Source organism: Podarcis filfolensis (assembly GCF_964270895.1).
Source record: "Podarcis filfolensis genome assembly, chromosome: W".
NCBI lineage: Eukaryota > Metazoa > Chordata > Lepidosauria > Squamata > Lacertidae > Podarcis > Podarcis filfolensis.
The window spans coordinates 1,108,601-1,132,841 of NC_139619.1; the positions used below are offsets into that span (position 1 = coordinate 1,108,601).

Genomic DNA, 24,241 nt, shown 5'->3' on the forward strand with positions numbered 1-24,241 from the left:
GTTGGTAATGTTCTTTCCAGCGCAGTGCAATAGCTTCTTTTATCTTTTAGAAGTGTGGTACCGTCTGTTGAGCATAGGGGGCATATGCCATGATTTATTGGTTCATAGATGGTCTTTGTGGTTTAAAGAAACTCTGTGCATCATGAGTGTCAGCTAAGTGTTGGATTTCTTGAGCTTTTTTTTATCCAACAGGTGTTCTTTAGTTCTCTGGTTCTTCTTTGAACCTCGGCCTTAGTGTTGGCATGTTTTTACTTAGTGGCATAGTTTCTATCTCTTTGCCAGATCTGAAAGGCCTTCCTTTTCTTGTTCATAAGGCATTCAGTCTCACTGTTATTCTCATCAAACCAGTCCTGGTGTTTCTTGGTTTGGTATCCAATAATTTGTTCACAGGCTGCACTAATGGATGTTTGTAGCTTGGCCCAGTGTTCCTTGATGTTATCAGGGAATTCTGAAAACAGATGGTCCTTAAGAGTTGTTTGGAAGCAATCCTGCTTAATAGGATCTTGAAGGGCTTGAGTGTTCATTTTACGCCTTGGTTTCCTTCCTTGAAGCCTGCATTGAGGTATAATCTTGATAGCCATCATGGAGTGTATTAACACTGGGAAACATTTTTTTTTTTTTTGCATTGACAACTGCAGTTGTTCTAACCTAATTTTGACGTGCTGTTTTCATATCTGAAGTTGGTTTTGTTCTGTAAGCTCTAGTTTAATTCATGTTTTTCACTTTTCACCATAAGCTTTGTTTTTCACAATGCAAGAATTCAATATTTTATTAAACACATAGCCAAAGTAGTACAATATGAGTATAAATGTAAGTGACTTATATAACATTGAATATGTATATCTATGCACAGTTGGAGGTATGCAAAAAAATGTATTCCCTTGGGATACACAGTATACTGGGGAACAATTTTTTTTTCATTTTCTGTTGCATGAGATTTTTCAACTGTTCTTTTATGTTCTTTCAATGCTGATTTCAAATTTGAAATCAATTTTTGTGCACGTGCTATAGTTATCTTTCAATTTCCAACTTTTGCCAATATGTCATATTTACACTGGGGATAAGTGGACACTGACACGTTGATCTACCCTAAGCACATGGTAATTATTGTTTTGCAAACTTAATTTTTCTTTATTTTTTATAGTTTTGTAACCTAAATATTTGTATTTTTCAGATCGGACCATGGCTTCTTCAAGTAGACAAAAATGTATAAGCGCTAATGGAATGTGGAAAACATCACATTGTTTTGGCAAAAACAGTGTGTGCCGGGAACAGTACAGCAAGGAGGCTTGGAGGTGGGCTGCAAAACTTTACGCAACATTCAGATAAGAGTTGTGAGATGATGCCAAGGACAAGGATATGAGATGCCAAAAACACGCTAAAAACAAGAAGCAAGGAGTTGTGTAATGCCACACATCAAATGAACAAGGTGTATAAATGACAAAGCTCTCCAGCCTCAGTTGCGTGCCAGACATTTGACAGCGCTGTTGTCTGGTCACCCGTGACTCTTACTGAATCTGGCCCATTCAGTGAAGAGTGGTGAGTATGGGAGATGTATGGATGCGTATATGACTGAGTGCATGTTCCCTGTCTTGTCATGTTTGTTGATCAATAAAGCAATGTTATAGAGAAAATCCAGTATTGGTTGTCTGGGGTTTACTTGTGCCTTCCTAGAGTGTACTGGGTCTCATCTATGCTAAACATGTAAACAGATTAAAAGGACCTAATTGGTCATAACAGGTTTGGGACTGGCTTTTGGAAGATGCCTGTTTGTGAATTTGTTTTGTGTGTGTAGATCAGTGCACGCTGACCAACGTGCAGTCTTCGCAGTAAGCCTCTATTCTGATGGCCTGAGTAATCACGACAACCAGTAGATTCTTATCTGCTGCAGCCTTCATCCGCCCTCACAGCCATTGTAGCATACCATTATCATCCGCCTGTTCTGCCGTTGAGGACTTATTGGATCATTCTTTGTCTAGCTCCTTTCCTTTGACCTTACCGCCTTGGATACAGCACACTAAACAGCTGTAAGGCCACTGAGGTTACTTCACAAGTTGGACACAAGAGAGAGCATGAGGGAAATAGCTGAAGGGAACTCCTCTCTATTAAAAATCATCTCTGAGGCCAACACACGTACAATTCAGAAAAAGCAGAACATATTGTGAAAACAATTTGTATTTCATTACTTTCGGTTTTATTTTTCTCAAAAAATGTAAATGTACTTTTAAATTTACATTTCAGCTATTACACTGAAGAAGCAGACAGATGTACCAAAATGTTAATGCTGCTCAAACACTTTGCTGAATAGCATTTTTTGATCTCCTGTTCTATGTGAAGGAAACCAAGAATTAACTGTCAGAGTAGTAGTAATAATAAAGGGCAGTATATAGATCAAATCATTATCAAAAGATCTCAGGGCGATGTACATTAGAAACACATTCCAAAACATCAGTGATAATCATAACAACAGTCCTCTCCAGCCTGCAAACTTCTCCAACCAGATGCTGTCCAGATGTTTTGGACTACAACTCCCATCAGCCCCAGTCAGTGAAGGTTTTGCGCTCTCACATCAGTTTCAGCGTCATACAGCTGGCCAGGGCTGATGGGAATTCTAGTCCAAAACATCTGGAAGGCACCAGGTTAGATTACAGTCTCTCCTGCCAAAGCTCATCTTGCCAGACTGCTGGATGTCAATTTGTCGGGGAGGCTGCAATGTGAGGATGCACTTGGCCCATGGCTCCTTGGCTCATAAGTGGCAGCAGATCCAATGCAAAAGTAAATCTTCATCTTTTACACTTGCAGAAATCTGCACAAATCACTTCTATGAAATGCCTGCTATGTTCCCTGTTGCAACATTATGTACACAGTGCCTTCTTTTTAAATTATTATCTATAAATATTTTTATCATGTATACAAAAGAATAAAAATGTGAACTAAGAAATAAGTGGTGTCGCTCTCGCCAAATTAAATTTTAGGGCCAGAAAGAAATATGGCAGCAGGAACAACTTCAGCACTCACCCAGGCGTGCTGGCCCAATGAGGGCTGGACATGCTAATCTGAGACACCAGCAAGCCAAACTCTCATGGTGAGCTGTTTGCATGTGACAATGCACATGTCAGGACACTCACCCCAGGGGCATGTGATTTAACTGTGGCCACAGCCAGGCCTGTTTCACCTCTAAAAGATAAGTTTCTCTACATGCCGTACAAATATACACTACACCCAACATTTACAGTGTGTGAGTTCTTGAAGTTTACAGCACAGGAAGCAGGCTGCCTAACTCTCCATGATATAGAAAACAATCACTCAAAATGCATTATCTTTCAGGCAGATGACCTTGCAATCCAGGAAAAGGCTGTGGAGCAAAGTACACCAGCAGCCACAATAAAAGGTTCTGAGTATACGGGAGGGACTGTGGGGCTACTGCATTGTCCTCTGTCGCTTGGCATCAAGGGGGGCCTAGATTTCCAGCAATTCATCTGAGGCCTTCACTTTCATTGCTGGATCTTTTGGCCAGCTCTTGGACAGGTTTAGCCTGTGTAGGAAAGAATGGCTTTAGGGAAGAGGAATCCTGAGATACTGGCAAGGGCCATGCCTCACTGTTTCCTGGAGCAGGAGCACCAGCTGAGTATTGCCAGGTATGTCGTCCAGGAGCTCCATGCAACTCAGATGCTGCACTCACCTGTCCTTGTTTGGCTCTGCTGGACTGCCGTGGGCTTCAAGATCTTCTTAGCATCACTTGCATAGCAAGGAACATTGTATTTGGCACTGGAGGTCTTGATGATGGCACCTCTTTTCTGAGCATCTTGAATCAAAGCATTCCAATCTTCATTTTCCTACAATGGTTTTTATTTTATTTTAAGAAACAATAAATTATTAGGACAGGAGACTGGGCAGGTGCGGTAGTGACGGTTTATAAACAAGAGTTGGGAAAATTCATGGATTCGAAGTTAATCCTGCTGCCTCAAAGTAGAGGCTGTTGTAGCTTGCTCCCAGTTCTCTTTTCTTCGAAGGCAGGGACAGGAACCTGGTGACCAAATCAGTCCCCCCCAGCATTCCCAGTCAGCCTTCAACTGACTTGTCAATCCCACCTGCTCCCTCTAAGGAGATTCTTCTAACTTCTGTTGCACTGCAGGAGAGGGCGAGTGTGATTGTGTGGGTCTCTGGCTCCATCTGCTTTTGGAGTATGCCTCTCAACAGCATTCCACAAGGAAAAATGGAGGAGACCTTAGCTTGAAAAAGACTGGCTAAATTAATCTGAAATACTAAAGACCACTAATAATGGGTGTCAGTAGAAATTAGGACACAGAACTTCCTTTGGATTGCACTCACTGGTAAACAGTGGCTTCTGAACACACAACAGAGAATCCCTCCAATACATTTGTACATAGGCTACAATTATAGGCTACATAGGCTACAATTATCCTTCCCTCCTCACTGCAGCTATAGAACCACCAGTGACAGAGAAACAAGTATTGTTTAATGCAAGTCCACTAACAACTCTGCCACTTTACAGGAGCAACAGCAAACCATCATCACCAGGACTTCCAAATGGAGAAATCTGGATTGGAGGCCCTCTAGTGGCAAAGTCATTGCAGTACAAGACTGACAAAAGTGACCATAATAAGAGTGAGTGATTGCGATTTCACACAGAAAAGTGGCAGGATGGGAAAGAGGGTGCTGAAGTCTCCCCCACTCCACCTACTTTTCTCCCGACAGGACTCACTCCCAGTCCAAGAGCCTGACTGGGAGAAAAGTGTCAGGATAGAGAAGAGTCTGATGGCGCAGAAGCAACTGGCATGGTAGAGAACCCGATCCCTTTCTCTGCTTGAAATAAACCCTCCCCACCACACAGTTTGGCATTTTAAAACACTGAGACGAGTGGAGAACTTCTGTGGCCCTCTATATGCTGCTTAACTACATCTCCCACCATCCCTTGACCATTGGCTATGCTGGCTGTGGCTGATGGGAGTTGTACAACATCTGTAGGGCTGTAGGATTCCCAGTCCCTGCCCTTACAGCCTCTCACGAACAACCTTGGTGGATCAGATCAAATGGTCCACCCCCTGAAGTGCCATGCTTGGTCTTGCATGAAAAATAGCAGTGGTGGGGAAGCTGTGTTGTTGGGTTCCAATTCCCACCAGCCCCAGCCAGCATAGCTAAAGGTCAGAAGACGGGAGTTGTAGTCCAGCAACACTGGGAGGCAGCAGAGCTTCCTTAGCTCTGGAATATAGTATTGCCAGTTTAAGCTCAATTGTGGAAAGACCTAAAGTAACCTAATTGTTTTATAATTTATGAAACCTGAGTTTCAGGTTCCTCTGGGCACCCACAAGCGACAGGGCCTTCTCAGTGGTGGCTCCCTCTTTGTGGAATGCCCTCCCTGGGGAGCTATGCCTTTCTCCCTCATCGTTGCCTTTCAGGAGGCATTTGAAAACATGTTTGTTTAGCCAGGCACTTTTGGTGGTTGAAGAACACTGTTCCTAGCAATGCTGAAATCACTGGATGAGAGAAAGGTCCCCCCCCCCCCGATTTTTAATCGTAGCTGTTTTTAGAATGCTTTGACATTTATTCTGTGTGTGGCATGTTTACCACACTGGGCTCATTTGGGCAGAACATAAATTCAATAAATAAGCAAACGCTGCCCAATATTTTCCCTAACACTGCTGATTCAAAATACATAATTACTTACGACACCTTTTGGCCAGCCTGATGCTTTCCAGATGTTTTGAACTACAACTCCCACTTGCCACAGCCAGCAGAGCCAACGTGTGCCCTCTTTTGCAAGTGTGGGCAGAGGGCCCAATCTATACAGGGTACTGTGCTCAGAAAATCCTGTGGGCACCCCTGAATCCTGTTATGCTCTCCTTCCAAACAACCCTATGAAGTAGGCTTGATTTATAGCTTTTGGAGGTGATATGGGGAGTTTGTGTGTGTGTATAAATCCAGGTGTCTTTGGGCCAAGCCCAGGACACCACCATTAACCCTCCACAAAGGTGTTTATTTCTTCTTCCACGTACCATGAGCGTTTGCAGGTGTCCAAGGATGAAGAGACTGTACTTGGCTCGGGTGATGGTGATACTCAATTGCTGCAGACTCTTCAGAAACCTAGTGTCAGGCAGAGGAAGACGGGAGAAGATTTAAGAACAGAAACCAGCACTTATAGAGAGCCTAAAGAGATCATTAGCAGCCTGTCGTCTGACAGCGAGTCAGAGGCAGGGGGGGAGGAGGATGAGCCTGGAACAAGTCATTCTGTACACAGAGGAAGTCAGGGGCGGGGTTTCCGCAGACTTGCATGCTGGATAAAAAAGGGGGGGGGGAGCAGACGCTGCAACTGTGCCAAAGGGGTCGGACGTTAATTGAAACACTGGAGATGTACTTTTGAACTTTGTCAATAAATCAAACAGATTGGAACTGGCCGTGAGCCCGGAGTTTTATCTATGCCGGCTTGACAGCATAAAGCCTCTGACACCTAGGGATGGGAAAAAACCCTGTATGTAAGGCTGGCTCAGGATGGGCAGCTATGTCCACAGTGCCCTACTAGCTACCACTGTGGGGTTCAACTAAATCCCTGTTTAAATTTCAAAGGCATTAAAAAAGTTTCAGGCATTCCCACCAAGGAGGAATAAATCTTAAAATCAGTCCATGCTCTGCTTTTGCAATTTCAGCTGCTCCCTACCCGCCACCATGTGGCTTCCAAGCGCAGACACCCCCACCACCATAAAAAAAAACCACATGTGGAAAGGAAGTGGGCTGGTGGTGGAAACCAGCTTCATTCCATGTCAGGACCTTCAGCTGCCTATCCAGCACAACCTGTTGGTGGAGTAATACTATTTGTTGTGATTCAGGTGACTTGAAAAACAGAAATGCATCATTAGCACAACAGTGAAATTTTTTCTCCTTCTAACCCCCCCCCACTTTTAAATAAAATAATAAAAAGAAGTCCAACCCTGCTTGCCTGATTTCAGCCCCTTGTGAGTTATTCCTGACCTGCTCTCGACTCCCACCTTGACACTTGAACAGCAGTTCTTCTGGGGCGCATCTAAAAGCACTGGACCCATCGAAGCCAGGAGCCCTCTGATAGGGGCTCCCCATTTTGTGACCCATCTGAAGCTACAGAAGAGGAGAGGCAAGAGGGTGTCTGCACTCTGCCCTCCATTCTGCCCCAAAGCCCAATGCTTCCTTCTGGCCTTGCCAACCCCTCAACTTCCCTGTTCGCCCACTTCCCAGATATATAGTTCAGTTGTAAGCTAACAAAGTGCCCCTCACCTTCAACACACACTGCACCTCCACTTACAATATGAACTTCTGGCTTCAAGATCTGGCTTTTATTGTGTGCTACCCTAGACTGCCATTAGGTTCCTTCCAGGCAGTTTGACAGAAGGGCACATACACACAGTTTTTGGGTTGTGGGACAGGCAGGCACTTTCACATCCTGCTATTTTTTTCTGGAAGAGCCAGAAGAGTTGCTACCACTGGTTAGAGGCCCCCTCTTCTCTCCCCCCCCCAGCTAGACACAGTGGAAGCCCCCTCCCAGATTCGCCAACATAAGGAATTGTAAATTCATTGGGATAAGGGAGGTGAAATGAGGAAGCTAACACAGCCTTGGCCCTGCCAGAGTGCCACACTTTGGGAACTCCTCTCATAAGATCCCTTATGGGCATCACAGGTGGTCAAGAGTGGAGTACAAGACCACCATAGGGGCTCCAACACCCCTTGTTCCAACCTTGAATTGTGGACAGTGGTCCACATACTTAGAATCATAGAATCATAGAATCATAGAGTTGGAAGAGACCACAAGGGCCATCGAGTCCAACCCCCTGCCAAGCAGGAAACACCATCAGAGTACTCCTGACATATGGTTGTCAAGCCTCTACTTGACCACCCCAAGGATCACATCTTAAGTGTCAGAATTGCCAAGTTGAGGCACCTCAGTTGTCACCTCACACTATGACAGCAAAGTCTTACCCAACTGATCCTTGCATGCTGTTCACTCGAACACAGGACACAATGATACAGTCCTTCTCACGGCCCTGGAACCCATCCACGAGGTCAACTTCCCCGACTCTGTAGAGAAAAGGAATGTCGTATGGTGCCATCCTAAATACACTTCTCTCTTTACCACCACCACTCATCCCCAAAAGAGAGGTGAAACTGATTGAGAAGGAAACAAACCACACTTTTATGAAGTTAAAGAAAACTCCATACTTCTTGTCTGAAATAGAAAACTATGTAAACAGTGAGAGAGCAAGCGAGGGAGCACATGGTAGATTGGAGAGATTACTTGAGTCAGTAGGTGGGCTGTTGCGCCTCACTTTTCTCATATGTAAAATGGGAATATAACCTGTATTTTACACACTGCTGTTGCAAGAACAAATGAGATTGGGGGGGTGTGTGGGAATGTTAAGTATAGTAGGAAAGGATATATTGAATAAGTATTATCCTTCCTTCATTCATGCTAGTAAGTGGTGTAGCAGAGCAGATTCCCCTCAATATACCTGGAAGCTAGCTTGCGGATTCGTTTGAAATATAAATTTTATTTATATCCCGCCCTCCCCAGTCGAAGCCAGGCTCAGGGCGGCTAACAACAATAAAATAATGCAAAATTAGAAACCATTTCATTCTAAAATTAATTCAAATCAAATTGATGGCAACCATTGGGCTAGAGTTCTGTGAAGATTGCCAAAGGAGGGAGTCAGGCTGTGCCCTGGCCAAAGGCCTGGTGGAAGAGCTCTGTCTTGCAGGCCCTGCGGAAAGATGTCAAGTCCCTCAGGGCCCTAGTCTCTTGTGACAGAGCGTTCCACCAGATCGGAGCCACAGCTGAAAAAGTCCTGGCTCTAGTTGAGGCCAGGCTAAACTCTCTGTGGCCCGGGACCTCCAAGATGTTTTTGTTTGAAGACCGTAAGTTCCTCTGTGGGACATACCAGGAGAGGCGGTCCCGTAGGTATGAGGGTCCTGGGCCGTATAGGGCTTTAAAGGTTAAAGCCAGCACTTTAAACCTGATCCTGTACTCCACCAGGAGCCAGTGCAGCTGGTATAGCACCGGGTGAATGTGATCTTGCAGCGAGGACCCCGTAAGGAGTCTCACCGTGGCATTCTGCACCCACTGGAGTTTCTGGGTCAGTCTCAAGGGCAGCCCCATGTAGAGTGAGTTACAATAATCCAGTCTGGAGGTGACCGTCGCGTGGATCACAGTGGCTAGGTCAGGGTGAGAGAGGTAAGGAGCCAACTGCTTAGCTTGGCGGAGATGAAAAAATGCCGCCTTTGTTATAGCTGCAATCTGCGCCTCCATGGAAAGGGAGGTGTCAAAGATTACACCCAAACTCTTAAAGGACGGTGCTGGCACTAATTGCGCCCCCGTAAGAGATGGGAGTTGCCCCCCCAATCCCATATCGTCCCGACCCAGCCAAAGGACCTCTGTCTTCGAAAGATTTAACTTCAACCGACTCCCACATAACCATCCAGCCACAGCTTCCAAACATCTGATCAGTGTGTCTGGGGCCGAGTCAGGATGGCCATCCATCAACAGATAGAGTTGGGTGTCATCAGCATACTGATGGCAGCCCAGCCCAAAACTCCGGACAAGCTGGGCGAGGGGGCGCATAAAGATGTTGAAAAGTATCGGGGAGAGTATCGCACCCTGAGGCACTCCACAGCAAGGAGTGGTGCGATGACAATTCCCCCCCAAGCGCCACCTTCTGTCCCCGACCAGAGAGAAACGAGCACAGCCACTGAAGGACTGTGCCCTGGATCCCCACGTCGGCGAGGCGGTGGTCCAGGAGTTCGTGATCGACCATGTTGAAGGCTGCTGACAGGTCTAGAAGAATCAGCAGCCCCGACCCGCCTCGATCCAGCTGCCTGCGGAGATCATCTGTTAGGGCGACCAGAGCCGTCTCGGTCCCATGACCAGCGCGGAAGCCGGACTGGAATGGATCCAAAGCCGATGTTTCATCCAGAAACCCACCAAGCTGTTCAGCAACTGCTCTCTCAATCACCTTACCCAGGAATGGAAGATTCGAAACCGGGCGGTGATTGAATAGATGTAAGGGATCTAATGATGTTTTCTTTAAGAGCGGACGCACCACTGCCTCCTTCAGTTCCCCTGGGAATGTCCTGGTGCCAAGGGACAAATTGATGATACCCCCCAGGGGGGCCCGCACCTCGTCTGGACACGCTCTAATCAGCCAAGACGGGCACGGGTCAAGAGGACAGGTGGTGGGCTTTCCAGCTCGGAGGAGTCTGTCCACATTGGCTGGGGATATCCGGTCAAAGTGGTCCAATACTGGACCCGAGGACAGTCGAGGGGCCTCCAGTTCCGTTATTATATCCAAATTGGCAGGGAGGTCACAGTGGAGCAACAGGACCTTCTCCGCAAAAAAGCTCGCAAATGCCTCACAGCTGTGTGTCAAATTGTTATTTAAATTTGGCTGTCCCTCAAGGGACGTTAAAGACCTAATTATACTAAATAATTGTGCCGGGCAAGAGCTAGCGGATGCAACGGAGGCCGAGAAGTAAGACTTCTTAGCGGCCTTCACTGCCATCTCGTAGGTTTTCATAAAAACCCTATAAGATGTTCTTGAGGCTCCATCGCGGGCACCCTGCCATACTCGCTCTAGCCGTCTGAGGTCCCGCTTCATTTTCCGGAGCTCCTCAGTAAACCAGGGAGCCTGGTTTCTGCGGGGTCGCATTAGATTATTATGGGCACCACTCTGGGCAGCTCCCAACAGATTAAAAACAGAATAAAACATCAAACATTAAAAACTTCCCTAAACAGGGCTGCCTTCAAATGTCTTCTAAAAGTCAGATAGTTGTTTATTTCCTTGACATCTGATGGGAGGGCATTCCACAGGGCAGGTGCCACCACTGAGAAGGCCCTCTGCCTGGTTCCCTGTAACCTCACATCTTGCAGTGAGGGAACCGGCAGAAGGCCCTCGCAGCTGGACCTCAGTGTCTGGGCTGAACGATGGGGGTGGAGATGCTCCTTCAGGTATACTGGGCCGAGGCTGTTTAGGGCTTTAAAGGTCAGCACCAACACTTTGAATTGTGATTGGAAACATACTGGGAGCCAATGTAGGTCTTTCAAGACTGATGTTATATGTCCAAAAAATTATCTCCCTGGAGTTATAGAAAAGATTCAAAATTTGGGGAAGTGGCAGGATTTAAAGTAAATAGGAATAAAACAAAATTATTAGTCAAAAGTTTGAAGGAAGAAGAGAAAAAAGAGTTGGAGCAAAATATCGAGATAGAAGTCCATAAAAAGGTCAAATATTTAGGGATATGGTTAACATCAAGAAACATAAATATTTACAAAGATAATTATGAAAAAGTGTGGCTCGAGATAAAAAGAAATTGAGAATTATGGAGCAGAATGAACCTCTCCCTGCTAGGAAAAATAGTAGTGGTAAAAATGAATGTTTTGCCAAAAATGCTATTTCTGTTCCAGTCAGTCCCAGTAATGGTAAAAGATGATTGCCTTAAAAAATGGCAGAAGGAAATTTCAAAGTTTATCGGGGGGGGGGGGGCAAAAGGCCAAGGATAAAGTATAAGTTACTTACAGATACAAAAGAAAGAGGCGGTTTGGCCTGCCCTCCCATACCTTAAATTGTATTATGAGGCTGCATGTTTGATATGGATTAGGGACTGGATAAAGCTGGAAAAGCAAGAAGCATTGGATTTGGAAGGTCATGATAATAGATTCGGATGGCATGCATATCTATGGTATGGGAAAGGAAAAGTACATAAAGGATTTTATAATCATATAATTAGGAAATCATTAATGAGGGTTTGGGAGAGATATAAAGATTTAATAGAACAGAAGACACCTTGGTGGCTCTCACCACTTGAAGCTTTGCTGCTCAAGCCACTTGGTAAAAAAGGAAAATGGCTTACATACAGTGATTTACTAAAGGACCGAGAAGGAAAATGGAAGCTAAAAGAGTATGAGGAAATAAAAGATCATTTTCAGAGTTGGTTACCTTACAGGCAATTACACAAGATATACAAAGAAGACAACAAGAAAGGATTTAGTTATACTACTTCTAGATTTCAAAAGGAACTGATAGAAGGAAAAGTGAAGTTGCTGAACGGTGCATATATTATTCTGCTAGAATGGGAAACAAAAGATGAGGTGAAATCGGTCATGATCAAATGGGCACAAGATATAGGACATAATATACAATTTGAAGATTGGGTTAAATTGTGGAGAATAGATTTAAAATTTACAGACTGTTCTCTTTTGAAAGAAAATTATATGAAAGTGATGTATAGATGGTATATAACACCAGTACAGATTGCAGGAATGTATAAAACCGGGTCAAATGTATGCTGGAAGTGTAAAGAAATAGAAGGGACTTTTTACCAAATGCGGTGGGAATGTAGAGAAATTAAAATTTTTGGGGAAATGATATATAATGAGTTGAAGAAAATGTTTAAATTAACATTTGTAAAAAAAACCAGAAGCACTTTTGTTAAGGATTGTAGGGAAAGACCTGCCAAGGAAAAGAAATAACTTATTTGTGTATGTGACAACAGCGGCAAGAGTCTTGATTGCACAAGGATGGAAGAATGAGGAAATCCTGACAAAAGAACAGTGGCAAGAGAAACTGATGAACTATGCAGAACTGGCGAAATTGACATGCAAACTACGAGACAAGGACAACTGTGACTTCAAAGAAGAATGGGAACCTTTTACAAATTACCTAAAAAAACAACAAAATGAATTGGACTCCCTGGCAGGTTTTGAATAAACATACACAAATTTATTGAGGGATAACATAGAAGATAGATAATATAAGGATGTATACAGTTTTATAATATGCAAAAGTTAACACTGGATGAGAAATCAGAGAGGAGCTGAGGGAAGTCGTAGGGGGGAGGGAGGGAGGGAGGGTTTGTTGGGGAGGTGGGAGGGAAAAAATGGGGGGGAATAAGGAAGATGATTTGTTTTGATAATTTGCTATGTTGAAATTGTTAATAAAAAAATTCAAAAAAAAAGAAAGAAGAAAAGACTGGTGTTATATGCTCCTGGCGGCCACTCCCAGTCACCAGTCTAGCTGCCGCATTCTGGATTAATTGCAGTTTCCGGGTCACCTTCAAAGGTAGCCCCATGTAGAGCGCATTGCAATGGTTCAAGCGGGAGATAACTAGAGCATGCACCACTCTGGTGAGACAGGTAGGGTCTCAGCCTGCGTACCAGGTGGAGTTGGTAGATACAGAATTGACCTGTGCCTCCATGGACAGCTGTGAGTTCAAAATGACTCCCAGGCTGCGCATCTGGTCCTTCAGGGGCACAGTTGCCCCATTCAGAACCAGGGAGTCCTCCACACCCACCTGCCCCCTGTCCCCCCAAAACAGTACTTCTGTCTTGTTAGGATTCAGCCTCAATCTGTTAGCCGCCACCCATCCTGCAACCACCTCCAGACACTCACACAAGACCTTCACTGGTTCTGATTTGGAAGAGAGGTAGAGCTGGGTAACATTCGCATACTGATGAACACATAGCCCAAACCCCCTGATGATCTCTCCCAGAGGCTTCAGATAGATGTTAGAAAACATGGGGGAGAGGACGGAACGCTGAGGCACCCCACAAGTGAGAGCCCAGGGGCCCGAACATCCATCCCCTAACTCCACTTTCTGAACACGGCCCAGGAGGAAGGAGAGGAATCACTGTCTAACAGTGCCCCCAGCTCCCACCCCCTCTAGACGGTCCAGAAGGATGTCGTGTTCAATGGTGTCAAAGGCCGCTGAGAGATCCAGCAGAACTAGGAAACAGCTTTCACCTCTGTCCCTAGCCCGCCGGAGATCATCAACCAGCACGACCAAGGCAGTTTCAGTCCCATGATGAAGCCTGAATCGCAAATGGAAGGGATCCAAATGGTCCGCATCCTCCAGGCGTGCCTGGAGTTGTTCCGCAACCTGTTGGAAAATGCCCTGGGGAGGCTCCTTCAGATGGCAACTGAATGATGATCTGTTGAGAAGTTCATTAATTGTTAATAAGGCCCAAAAAACCCTAAAGGATTATTTTGAACTTAATATGAATCAAGGAACGGAAATAAGGATTATTTGGGAGGCCAGCAAAGCGGTAATGAGAGGGTTTCTGATACAACAAAACACAATTAGGAGAAAGTCACAGAATGAGACAAAAGATAAAATTATGGAACAACTAAATGATAAAGAGAAGAAGCTTAGAGGAAACCCAAAGAATTTGCAGATCCAAAAAGAAATTAAAGCCCTACAGGTTCAATATTCACAGTTAGTAAATCAAGAAATTGAATGGAAGATAAGAAGGATGAGACAAAGAAATTTTGAATCTGCAAATAAATGTGGGAAATTATTAGCCTAGCAACTAAAGAAGAGACAAAAACAAAGTACTATTACAAACATTGATGCAGAAGGAAAATCTGTAGAGAACCCTGCAGACCTTAGAAAATGCTTTTACAAATATTATAAACAACTGTATAAAAAGGATAAAGAAGGTATAGGGAAAATCGAGCAATTTATAAAGACTAATGGGTTGCAACAGATTCCGGAGGATAAAAAGAATCTACTAAAAGGTTTAATTACAAACCAGGAAGTGGAACAGGCAATAAATTCAATGCAACTTGGCAAGACACCAGGACCTGATGGTCTATCAGCGAAATATTATAAGACATTGAAAGACTGGCTCATTCAACCTCTGGTAGAAGTATCTAATTCGATTTTGGGAGGGGGTAAAGCACCTGAAACCTGGAAGCAAGCTTATATTACTCTGATTCCTAAACAGGGTCAAGATAGATCCAATGTTAAAAACTACAGACCAATCTCCCTACTCAATGTGGATTATAAAATTTTTGCAAACATACTGGCCAACAGGCTAAAGAAGGTTTTATCTGAGTATATTCATAAAGATCAGGCAGGATTTCTGCCTGGAAGACATATGAAAGACAACATTACAAATGTTGTAGATATTTTGGAAAAGTTAGAAGCAAGAAAGAGTTGTAAAGCAATGTTAATGTTTATTGATGCAGAGAAAGCCTTTGACAATGTTTCTTGGAGTTTTATGTTACATAATTTAGAGAGTATGGGGATAGGTCATGATTTTTTAAATGGTATTAAAGCGATCTATCTAGAACAAAAAGCCAAAATTATTGTAAATAATGTGGTTTCAGAGGAAATTAGAATTGAGAAAGGAACCAGGCAAGGGTGCCCACTTTCCCCTCTGCTGTTTATTTCAGTCCTGGAGGTCTACGATTAGAAAAGATGAACAAGTCAAAGGTATTACAGTAGGTTCGAAACAATATAAATTAAAAGCCTTTGCTGATGATCTAGTTCTGACATTACAAGATCCAGATTCCAGTGCAGTCAAAGCACTGGAGCTGATACAAGAGTTTGGTCAGGTAGCAGGATTTAAATTAAACAAGAGCAAGACCAAAGTAATTGAAAAAAATCTGGATAATGAAGAAAGAAAACTATTACAAGAAAAAACGGACCTAGATTTTGTGAAAAAAGTTAAATATTTGGGCGTGAAGTTGTCTGGGGAAAATCTGAACTTGTACAAAGATAATTATGAGAAATTATGGAATGAAATTAAGAGAGATTTGGAGATATGGTCAAATTTAAAATTGTCATTAATGGGCCGGATTTCTGTGATTAAGATGAATGTGCTGCCAAAGATGCTTTTTTTGTTTCAAGCCCTCCCAATTATAGATAATGCGAAATGCTTTAAAGAATGGCAGAAAGCACTCTCTAGATTTATCTGGCAGGGGAGGAAACCCAGAATTAAATATAAATTAGTTACGGATTCTAAAGAAAGAGGGGGATTTTCCCCGCCAGATTTAAAAATCTATTTTGAAGCTGCTGCACTTTGCTGGATTAAAGAATGGATGCAACTAGAAGACACAGATCTATTAGATTTGGAGGGATTCAACAATGTGTTCGGTTGGCATGCATATTTATGGTATGACAAGTTAAAGGCCCATAATGCATTTAAAAACCATGCAATTAGGAAATCGTTGTATAATGTTTGTATAAAATATAAAGAACTCTTAGAAAAAAAGACGCCCAGATGGCTTTCACCAATGAAGGCAAAGGCCCAGAAAAAACTAAATATGGACACCAAATGGTTGAGATATTATGATTTATTAACAGAAGAAGAAGGAGGTTACAAATTAAAACCATTTGATCAAGTTAAAGATAAGCTAAACTGGTTACATTACCACCAGATCAATGAATTGTATAAATTGGATAAGAAAAATGGTTTTGCTTATGAAAAATCTAAGTCGGAGACCGAGTTGTTGGATACTAAAGATAAAAATTTATCTAAAATGTACAAGCTATTGTTGGAGTGGCACACAAAAGATGAACAAGTTAAATCTGTGGTGATAGATTGGGCAAGAGATGAAGAAAATAATGTAATGTTTGAGGACTGGGAAAGATTGTGGAAGAAAGGGGTCAAGTTCACCGCATGTACTCTGTTAAAGGAAAATATAATGAAAATGATGTATAGATGGTATTTGACTCCTGTAAAATTAGCAAAGATATATCATAATTGTGACAATATATGTTGGAAATGTAAAGAAAAGAAAGGAACCTTTAATCATATGTGGTGGACCTGTCCCAAGGTGAAAGACTTCTGGGAAAAGATTTATAATGAATTGAAAAAAATGTTGAAATATACATTTATAAAGAAACCAGAGGCCTTTCTTCTTGGAATAACAGGTTTGGAATTGCCCAAGAAAGATGTTAAATTATTTTTGTATGCCACAACTGCTGCTCGTATTTTGTTAGCTAAAAAGTGGAAAACCCAAGAATTACCAATGATAGAAGAATGGCAGATGAAGATGATGGATTTTTCGGAGCTAGCCAACCTAACCGGAAGAGTCTGCGACCAGAAGGAGGAGGAGTATCAGGAAGAGTGGATTAAATTTAATGATTATCTAGTTAAATTTGTTAAGTTAAATTAACTGAAAACAGCTTGCAGATACTTGATTGGCTTAGGATTTTATTTATGTTAAGTGATGAATTAATATGTTTAATTCCATAAGGTGAGGATTTAAGGATGTTAATGTTGAAGTTAAATTTCATAAGAATTGGGATTTGGAAAACCGTTAAAAGGACATGCAATGAAATTCAACCAAGGGGAAGCGAGGAAGTCACTTAACAAAGTTAATAAGTGTAATTTTCAATAAGTCTATGATTTATGTTTGTTGTGTTTGTTTGTTTATAATATTGTGAAAACCAATAAAAAAAATTTGGGGAAAAAAAGGAAAACGCCCTGGGGATGCCTGCAAGCCCCCGTATCTCCGAGCATCCTCCGATGTGTACAGCACTGGAAAAGGCATCTCCCTTCATCTCCAGGGAACTCAGTGACATATACCAGCTGCCATATGCACACTAATCTTCTGGCATAACACAGCAAGAAGCGTGAAACAACAGAGATCTAATCTACTATTTATTTACACACTATATACAGACTACAGCATAATGGTGTCCGTTCTCTTCCGAGAGAACAGAAGAAGTGAAAGTACAGTCCAAAGTACATACAACGAAAGAGAGATAAGGTTGTCTTCCGTTCCCATAGTCTTCTCAGACAGGCACGTGATTTACAACAATCTCAAATGCAGCGACGGTGGAGTGAAATGCTAACACAGCCACCCGCTCAATCACCTTGCCCAAGAATGGAAGTTTTGAGACTGGGCAATAGTTGGCCATATGGGCTGGGTCCAAAGCTGCTTTTTTAAGAAGCGGTTTAATAATTGCCTCTTTCAGTGGGTCTGGGAAGGCTCCCTCACAGAGGAAAGCATTCACCACCCATCTCCCAGCCCAGCACTTCCTGGCTTGCTTTTATGAGCCAGGATGGGCTGTCAAGGAGACAGGTGGTTGGTTTCACTTGTCTAAGCAGCCTGTCCACATCCTCGGAGGTAACAGATTGGACTTGATCCCACGCAACTTGACTAGACAGGACTCTAGCACTCTCCCGCCCCGGCCCTGCTGCCACGGTGGAGTCTACCTCTTCCCGAATCTGAGTGACTTTATCTTTCCTGGTGTCCCCTTTAATCCCTCTTCAAAGAATAAAGACACAAGAGTCTTTCTGAGTAAAGTAACAAAATGTTTACTCACATTTCAGTTCATTTGATCCCTGAAAGGCAGGCTTTACTTGGTAGTTACACAATAAAGAGTCTGAGTTCATCTCATATGGAGACTGAACTCATGTGCTGCTGGCTGAGAGCCAGCAGACAGCAAAATTACATTAAGACAACAAAATGGATGAAAGAGAGCAGCATGGCAGCAAAAGATAAACAAGAGAATAGAAAGCAAGTGAAGCAAGACAAACAAGACTGAGAAAATGGCTGCATGACTCGGCACTTTTATGGAGTCAGCCAGAGCGATGCCCATCTCCTAGGTCACATGCAGGGGAGGGATGCTCCACACCAGTGGAAGAGGACGTTACCCTGACTGGATGTCCCCCTGCCTGTGCCCACGCTAGGGAAATACGGAATGTTGCATTTGACTGCACCAATGGATTACATCCCACAGGGATATTGTGCTGAGCTATTAGTATACAGAAGCTTTACCGACTACCATCAACAAATAAGGAAGATCCCTGCCCCAGGGAACCAACAATCTACCGTACATTTTAGCAACAGGGAAACAACAGAGGGAAGGTTTTATTTTATTAAATAATAAGTTCAGGGAAGTGAGAGATAAGGCTAACAAGGGATGACTACGCACAAGCGTAGTCTCATTTGCTTGGGATGTACTTCAGCAGCATGCAAGGCCTCACAAGCGACATCACTTTTGGAGGAAGACAGGGGGGATACTTACAGTGCTTTTGTACACCAGGAATGAGAAACCCATGGTCCTCCAGATGATGCTGGACGGTATCCCGCATCATCGCTGCCAACAGGCCATACTGCCTGGGACTGATGGGAGCTGAAGTCCAGCAGCATCTGGAGGGCCTATTGCACACTGAATGCAGTATTTCAACAACTTAATCATGATTCAATTGGGAGTAAACTTCACCTCCAGTAACTTGACTGACACTCAAGTTACTGGAGGTGAAGACTACAGCAAGAGGCCCAGTTAAAGGGATTTTAATGCCATTCAAGGCTTGTGAAATTCTTACCTATTTTCTCCAAATTCTTTCTCCAGCTGGCTCAGGATCCTTCTTTTCTGAGCACTGCATGGGGTGATGATCCCAATGTTGCGAAAGCTGATGTCTCTCTTTTTGCTCTTAATTAACTTCATTAATTCTATTACCAGCTTAACTTCCTGGAGATTAATGAAAGAACTGAACAAGAAAGAAATAGAAGGGGAGGGAGAAAGGGATGAGCTGAAGGCCTTGTATTTGGATGTGTGCCTCATTTTAAAAGTTATCACAGATTCTCTCTCTTAGGGTTCTTTTGGGACATACACTCAAAGAACTGTAGAGTTGGAAGGGACCCCAAGGGTAATCTAGTCCAACTCCCCTGCAATGCAGGAATTCCAACTAAAGCACTCATGACAGATGGCCATCCAACCTCTGCTTAAAATCCTCCAAGGAAGGAGAGTCCACAGTCACCTGAGGGAGTCCATTTCACTGTCAAGCAGCTCTTACTGTCATAAAGTTCTTCCAGGTATATAGTTGGAGTCTCCTTTATTGTAACCTGAAGCCATTGGTTTGAGTCCTACCCTCCAGAGAAGGAGAAAACAAGCTTGCTCCATCCTCCATGTGACAGCCCTTGAAATATTTGAAGATGACGGTCATATCTCCTCTCAGTCTCCTCTTTACCAGGCTAAACATACCAAATTCCCTCAATGGTTCCTCATAAAACTTGGTTTCCAGACCCTTGATCATCTTGGTCACCCTGCTCTGCACATGTTCCAGCTTGTCATCACCCTTCTTAAATTGTGGTGCCCAGTACGAGACATCGTATTCCAGGTGTGGTCTGACCAAGGCAGAATAGAGTGGTACTATTACTTTCCTTGATCTGGACACTAGACTTCTGTTGATGCAGTTTAGAAGATCGTTATATTTTTTTGCTGCTGCATCACACTGCTGACTCATGTTAAGCTTGTGATCTACTAAGACACATACTACTAACAATGCCTTGTTAGTAATATAAGATGGTGTCCCCCATCTTATATTTGTGCCCTGAACAGTGCTAGATGACCTCAAAGATTGCTTCAATCCTACCTTTTTAAAAAACTCTTAAGTGTGCCCACCCACCAACAGCTAAGGAGAACATGGCCACAAAAGCTGCCACGTGCTCTTATTGTGGTGGAAAGTGGGAAAACACCAGATCATGATTGCTGCAGCCTTCCCACTGGGACATCTGGTTGCTCACTGTGAGGACAGGATGTGGGATTTGATGGGATTCTGGCCTGATCCAGCAAGCAAGCTCTTCTTATGTTCTTGATCAAATCAATCTGTGGCAGGTAAGTTACCCAAAGATCAGATCGTGAAGCTGAGGCTCCAATACTTTGGCCACCTCATGAGAAGAGAAGACTCCCTGGAAAAGACCCTGATGTTGGGAAAGATGGAGGGCACAAGGAGAAGGGGACGACAGAGGACGAGATGGTTGGACAGTGTTCTCGAAGCTACCAGCATGAGTTTGACCAAACTGTGGGAGGCAGTGGAAGACAGGAGTGCCTGACGTGCTCTGGTCCAGGGGGTCACGAAGAGTCGGACACGACTAAACAACAACAACAAGTTACCCAAATTGTCCACCAAGCCAGAGTTCCACACCACACAGCAGACCTTTCAAATGTAGCAGGGATGACACCATATACCTGTAGTCCAGCAACAATCTGGGTTTATAACAGCACCTCTGGGAGGGAAACAGGTTTCCCCATTCCTGTCCTACAATAGAGTTCAGGACTAAATCAGGGGTGGTGCACCTTTTGTTGGGACTCCCAACTCTCATAGCTCAGGGTGGGGATGGTAAGAGATTGCAGACCAGCCATGAGCTCCTTACTCCAGGATGAGAGAGGGACCCTTGGGGTGGGGGGCTAAGCAGGGCTCTTTAGCTTTTTCTGAGGGCTGGATTAGATGGCCAGTGTGTGGCAGCTGTGAAAATGCTATGCTAGGGAACATTAGGAAAGGAATGAAAAATAAAACTGCCAACATCACAATGCAGTTACACAAATCTACAGTGAGACTGCATTTGGAATACTATGTAGAGTTTTGGTCGCCTCCTCAAAAAGGAAAAGGTTCAGGAAAAGGGCAGCCCAGATGATGAGGGGGATGGAGTGACTCCCCTATGAGGAAAGGTGGCAGCATTTGGGACTTTTTACTTTAGAAAACAGGCGACATGATAGAAGTGTATGAAATTACACATTGTGTTTTAAGTTTTCATTGTTTTTATCTGTTAAGTTGCTTTGAGATTTGTTTGTGTAAAAAGCAGCTAACAAATGTAATTACTAAAAAACAGTGTTGGCTTTATGTGGGATTTTAAATTTTGTTTCTTTATTTTACTCCTGCTAGCCACTTTGAAAAGTGCGACTACAAATTCACAAAGCAAATAAATGAAAAACTTACTTGCTCTCCCGTTCTTCCTGGCCATCCAAAACATCAAAGAGGAGGTACGGTAGGAAGGGCCATTCCAAAAAGAATCGGCTCTCTTCTGTCCATCTATAATGCAATGAGAAATCATAATAGCTTTTAAAAAGCAGTGTGCTGAGGTCTATTTGCTCAATTCTTCACTGCAGGAGGAAACACTATCCGTCACATAATCATTCACATGATGTTCCCCACATAGAGAAAACTAGCATGTCAGGGAGGTGGTGTGGGGGAATGACAGAAACTGTTCTCCCTGATGTCATCGTTTTCTACATGAAGGGGAATATTCAAACAGCATGACAAACATATTCAGTGAATAGCAGTGGAAGGGCAAAAAATCCAGAGGCTTATACAGAAAAATCCAGAGGCTTATACAACCTCTTACAATAGCAGAAATGCAAGTACGTTTAGAAAATAATCAAATTTCCTGGCTGTTAGGATATCAGCCGAGATCATTTCTTACAAATACACAGATCAAAAATGAAGCTACAAGGAAACTAACAGAATATGAAAATATAGTAATAAGAGATAGCATTTCCCTTTTATACAAAACACTTATTGAGAACCAATTTTGCCCCCAACAAAATCTAAAAAGCTGGTGGGAATTAAATTGGGATAGAAACACTGAAGAGGTTAAACAGAACAATTTATGGACAAAAGCACCATATAAATTTCTGTCAGCAACTATTAGGGAACGTTCACTAAAAATTGTACATGGATGGAATTTAACACCATCATTTTTAATATACAGTATATTAAAAAAGAAAGAACAAGAAAGTGGTTAGAATGGAAGAAAAAAATTAAAGTATCAAATTAGGTTGCTGGAAAGAGTCAGGTTTGAGGCCTATGATCATGCACAGAATTTTCATTCAACTAAGTACTCACCAGTAGTGTCAGAGCAAGTACATTCATTCACACAAACACACCAGATATGATGAGCAGGACCCTCCAGGTGTTGCTGGAATACAACACCCACCATCCCTGACCACCAGCCAAAATTCCAGGGTAATATGGAACCGATGTCCACACTTAGGTCACCTTTTCATGAAATGCCTGTTGCCTTGAGGCAAGGTAAAAAAATTAGTAAGATGTCTACACACCGGTCAGTTTTCAGGGCATGGTCGTAGATGTAATTGGAAGGGAAGAGGCAGATCTCTGGGTGCATCCTGTACTGAGTCCTCAAGCACAGGACTGGAAGCCTGTCACTGTGTTTTTCTTGGATTTGCCCATTCAGGTGTCTGCAGAGTCGGCCCATCAGAGACTGCCTGTAGCCGTAATCCTCAGCTTTCTGCCAAAGCAAGGGAGGGGAGGAGGAGTAAAACTTTCAGGGAATGGGTTAAGCACAGGCAGCAACAATTAAAGAACAAGAGATGAGAAGTAGAAGCATGCATATGTACTCAGTACTTGGTCTGGGCCCCTTTTGCATCAATGCAGCGTGGAATGGATGCTATCAGCCTGTGGCACTGCTGAGGTGTTATGGAAGACCAGGATGCTTCAATAGCAGCCTTCAGCTCTTCTGCATTGCTCGGTCTCATGTCTCAGAGGTCCAATGTTGCTCTATTTGCAATCCTTGTTTTGCTGATTTCATTTAATATTCTAATTTTCTGAGATTGTTAATTTGGGGTTTTCGTCAGCTGTACGCCATGATCATCACAATTATAACAAATAAAGGCTTGACATATCTCGCTTTGCATGTCATGAGTCTATCTCATATATTAGTTTCACCTTTTAAGTTGAATTACTGAAATAAATGAACTTTTCCACGATATTCTAATTTTCCGAGTTTCACCTGTATTTGAACTAGAGATTAGGAATGAGTGAACTATTCTGGGCTACCCAAGAGGCTTGGGAAACAGTCCCACAAAATAACCCAATCTTTTATTTATTTGAAAGTGGGAAAGATGGCAGCGTAAGAGGGTGCAGGAACTTCTCCCCTCTCCTTATGCTCTTTGCAGCATATCAGAACTAAGAGAAATGGTGGTGCTTGAGAAAAATAAAAGTCTCTCAAAGACTACTGCTATGGGAATATCCCTTGATATACATATAAAAAAATACATTCTTAAAGCAATGGCCCTATCTACTCTTGCCTCTGCCCTACCAGCCATTGGAGTGTCTCCCAGAAAAACAGTACTTGGTATATACACTTCTTTTTAACCAAAAGGGATGTTGTCTACTAACATGGTAATCACACAGGCTGATTTCACAGAAACTCACAGAATTGTGTAAATAATTTGATCAGATAAACTAACTGAATCATTTTCACTGTAGGCAGCTCATACACCATTAAGGACCTGATAGATGTTTTACTTTATTTATGCCAAAAGCAGGGTCATTAGATGCTTATAAACAGCCTGCCAGTTTTCAGCTCTACAACTTTTTTCTGGGATAGTCAAAACACCTTAATTGTTGACATACTCACCATAGATTTAACTGTAGGAGGGAGCTGCTTTGGGTCTCCAACCAGGACCAGCTTTTTGCAGCCATGAATGAGTGGGATGATAGTTTCAACCTCACAAGCCTGCATGGCCTTTTAAAAAGACAAAGGGACCAGTTTAAATGAGAGAGATCGAGAGAGATCTTAAGATCTCGCCGCACAAGTCGCCTTGTATCAAATCCTGCTATACCACATCTGCAACTCATCCATTCTGACATAATAGCCTCCCCTGACCCTCTGGATCCAGTTTTCAGGAGTCTGGGGTGGAAGGGAAGAGGCCAGGATCTTTCGAT

The 24,241-nt window shown here is 43.1% G+C and overlaps 1 protein-coding gene and 1 long non-coding RNA gene across 2 annotated transcripts in view; one reads left to right on the top strand and one right to left on the bottom strand.

Annotated features, from left to right (window-relative positions):
• Positions 1-2,177: 2,177 nt before the first annotated feature.
• LOC310753783 (putative helicase senataxin) overlaps positions 2,178-24,241 on the bottom strand; it is a 215,455-nt gene continuing 193,391 nt past the window's right edge. Inside the window, exons 19-26 of the mRNA XM_083595121.1 lie at positions 23,934-24,041; positions 22,615-22,802; positions 21,494-21,586; positions 19,100-19,264; positions 7,966-8,064; positions 6,018-6,105; positions 3,683-3,836; positions 2,178-3,535 (exon numbers count right to left, since the gene is read on the bottom strand). Of these exons, the coding sequence (XP_083451247.1) occupies positions 3,531-3,535; positions 3,683-3,836; positions 6,018-6,105; positions 7,966-8,064; positions 19,100-19,264; positions 21,494-21,586; positions 22,615-22,802; positions 23,934-24,041 (900 nt within the window). The 3' untranslated portion in view covers positions 2,178-3,530. The remainder of the gene's footprint in view (positions 3,536-3,682; positions 3,837-6,017; positions 6,106-7,965; positions 8,065-19,099; positions 19,265-21,493; positions 21,587-22,614; positions 22,803-23,933; positions 24,042-24,241) is intronic.
• LOC310753799 overlaps positions 19,347-24,241 on the top strand; it is a 272,887-nt gene continuing 267,992 nt past the window's right edge. Inside the window, exon 1 of the long non-coding RNA XR_014543460.1 lies at positions 19,347-19,960. This is a non-coding gene — a long non-coding RNA (uncharacterized lncRNA). The remainder of the gene's footprint in view (positions 19,961-24,241) is intronic.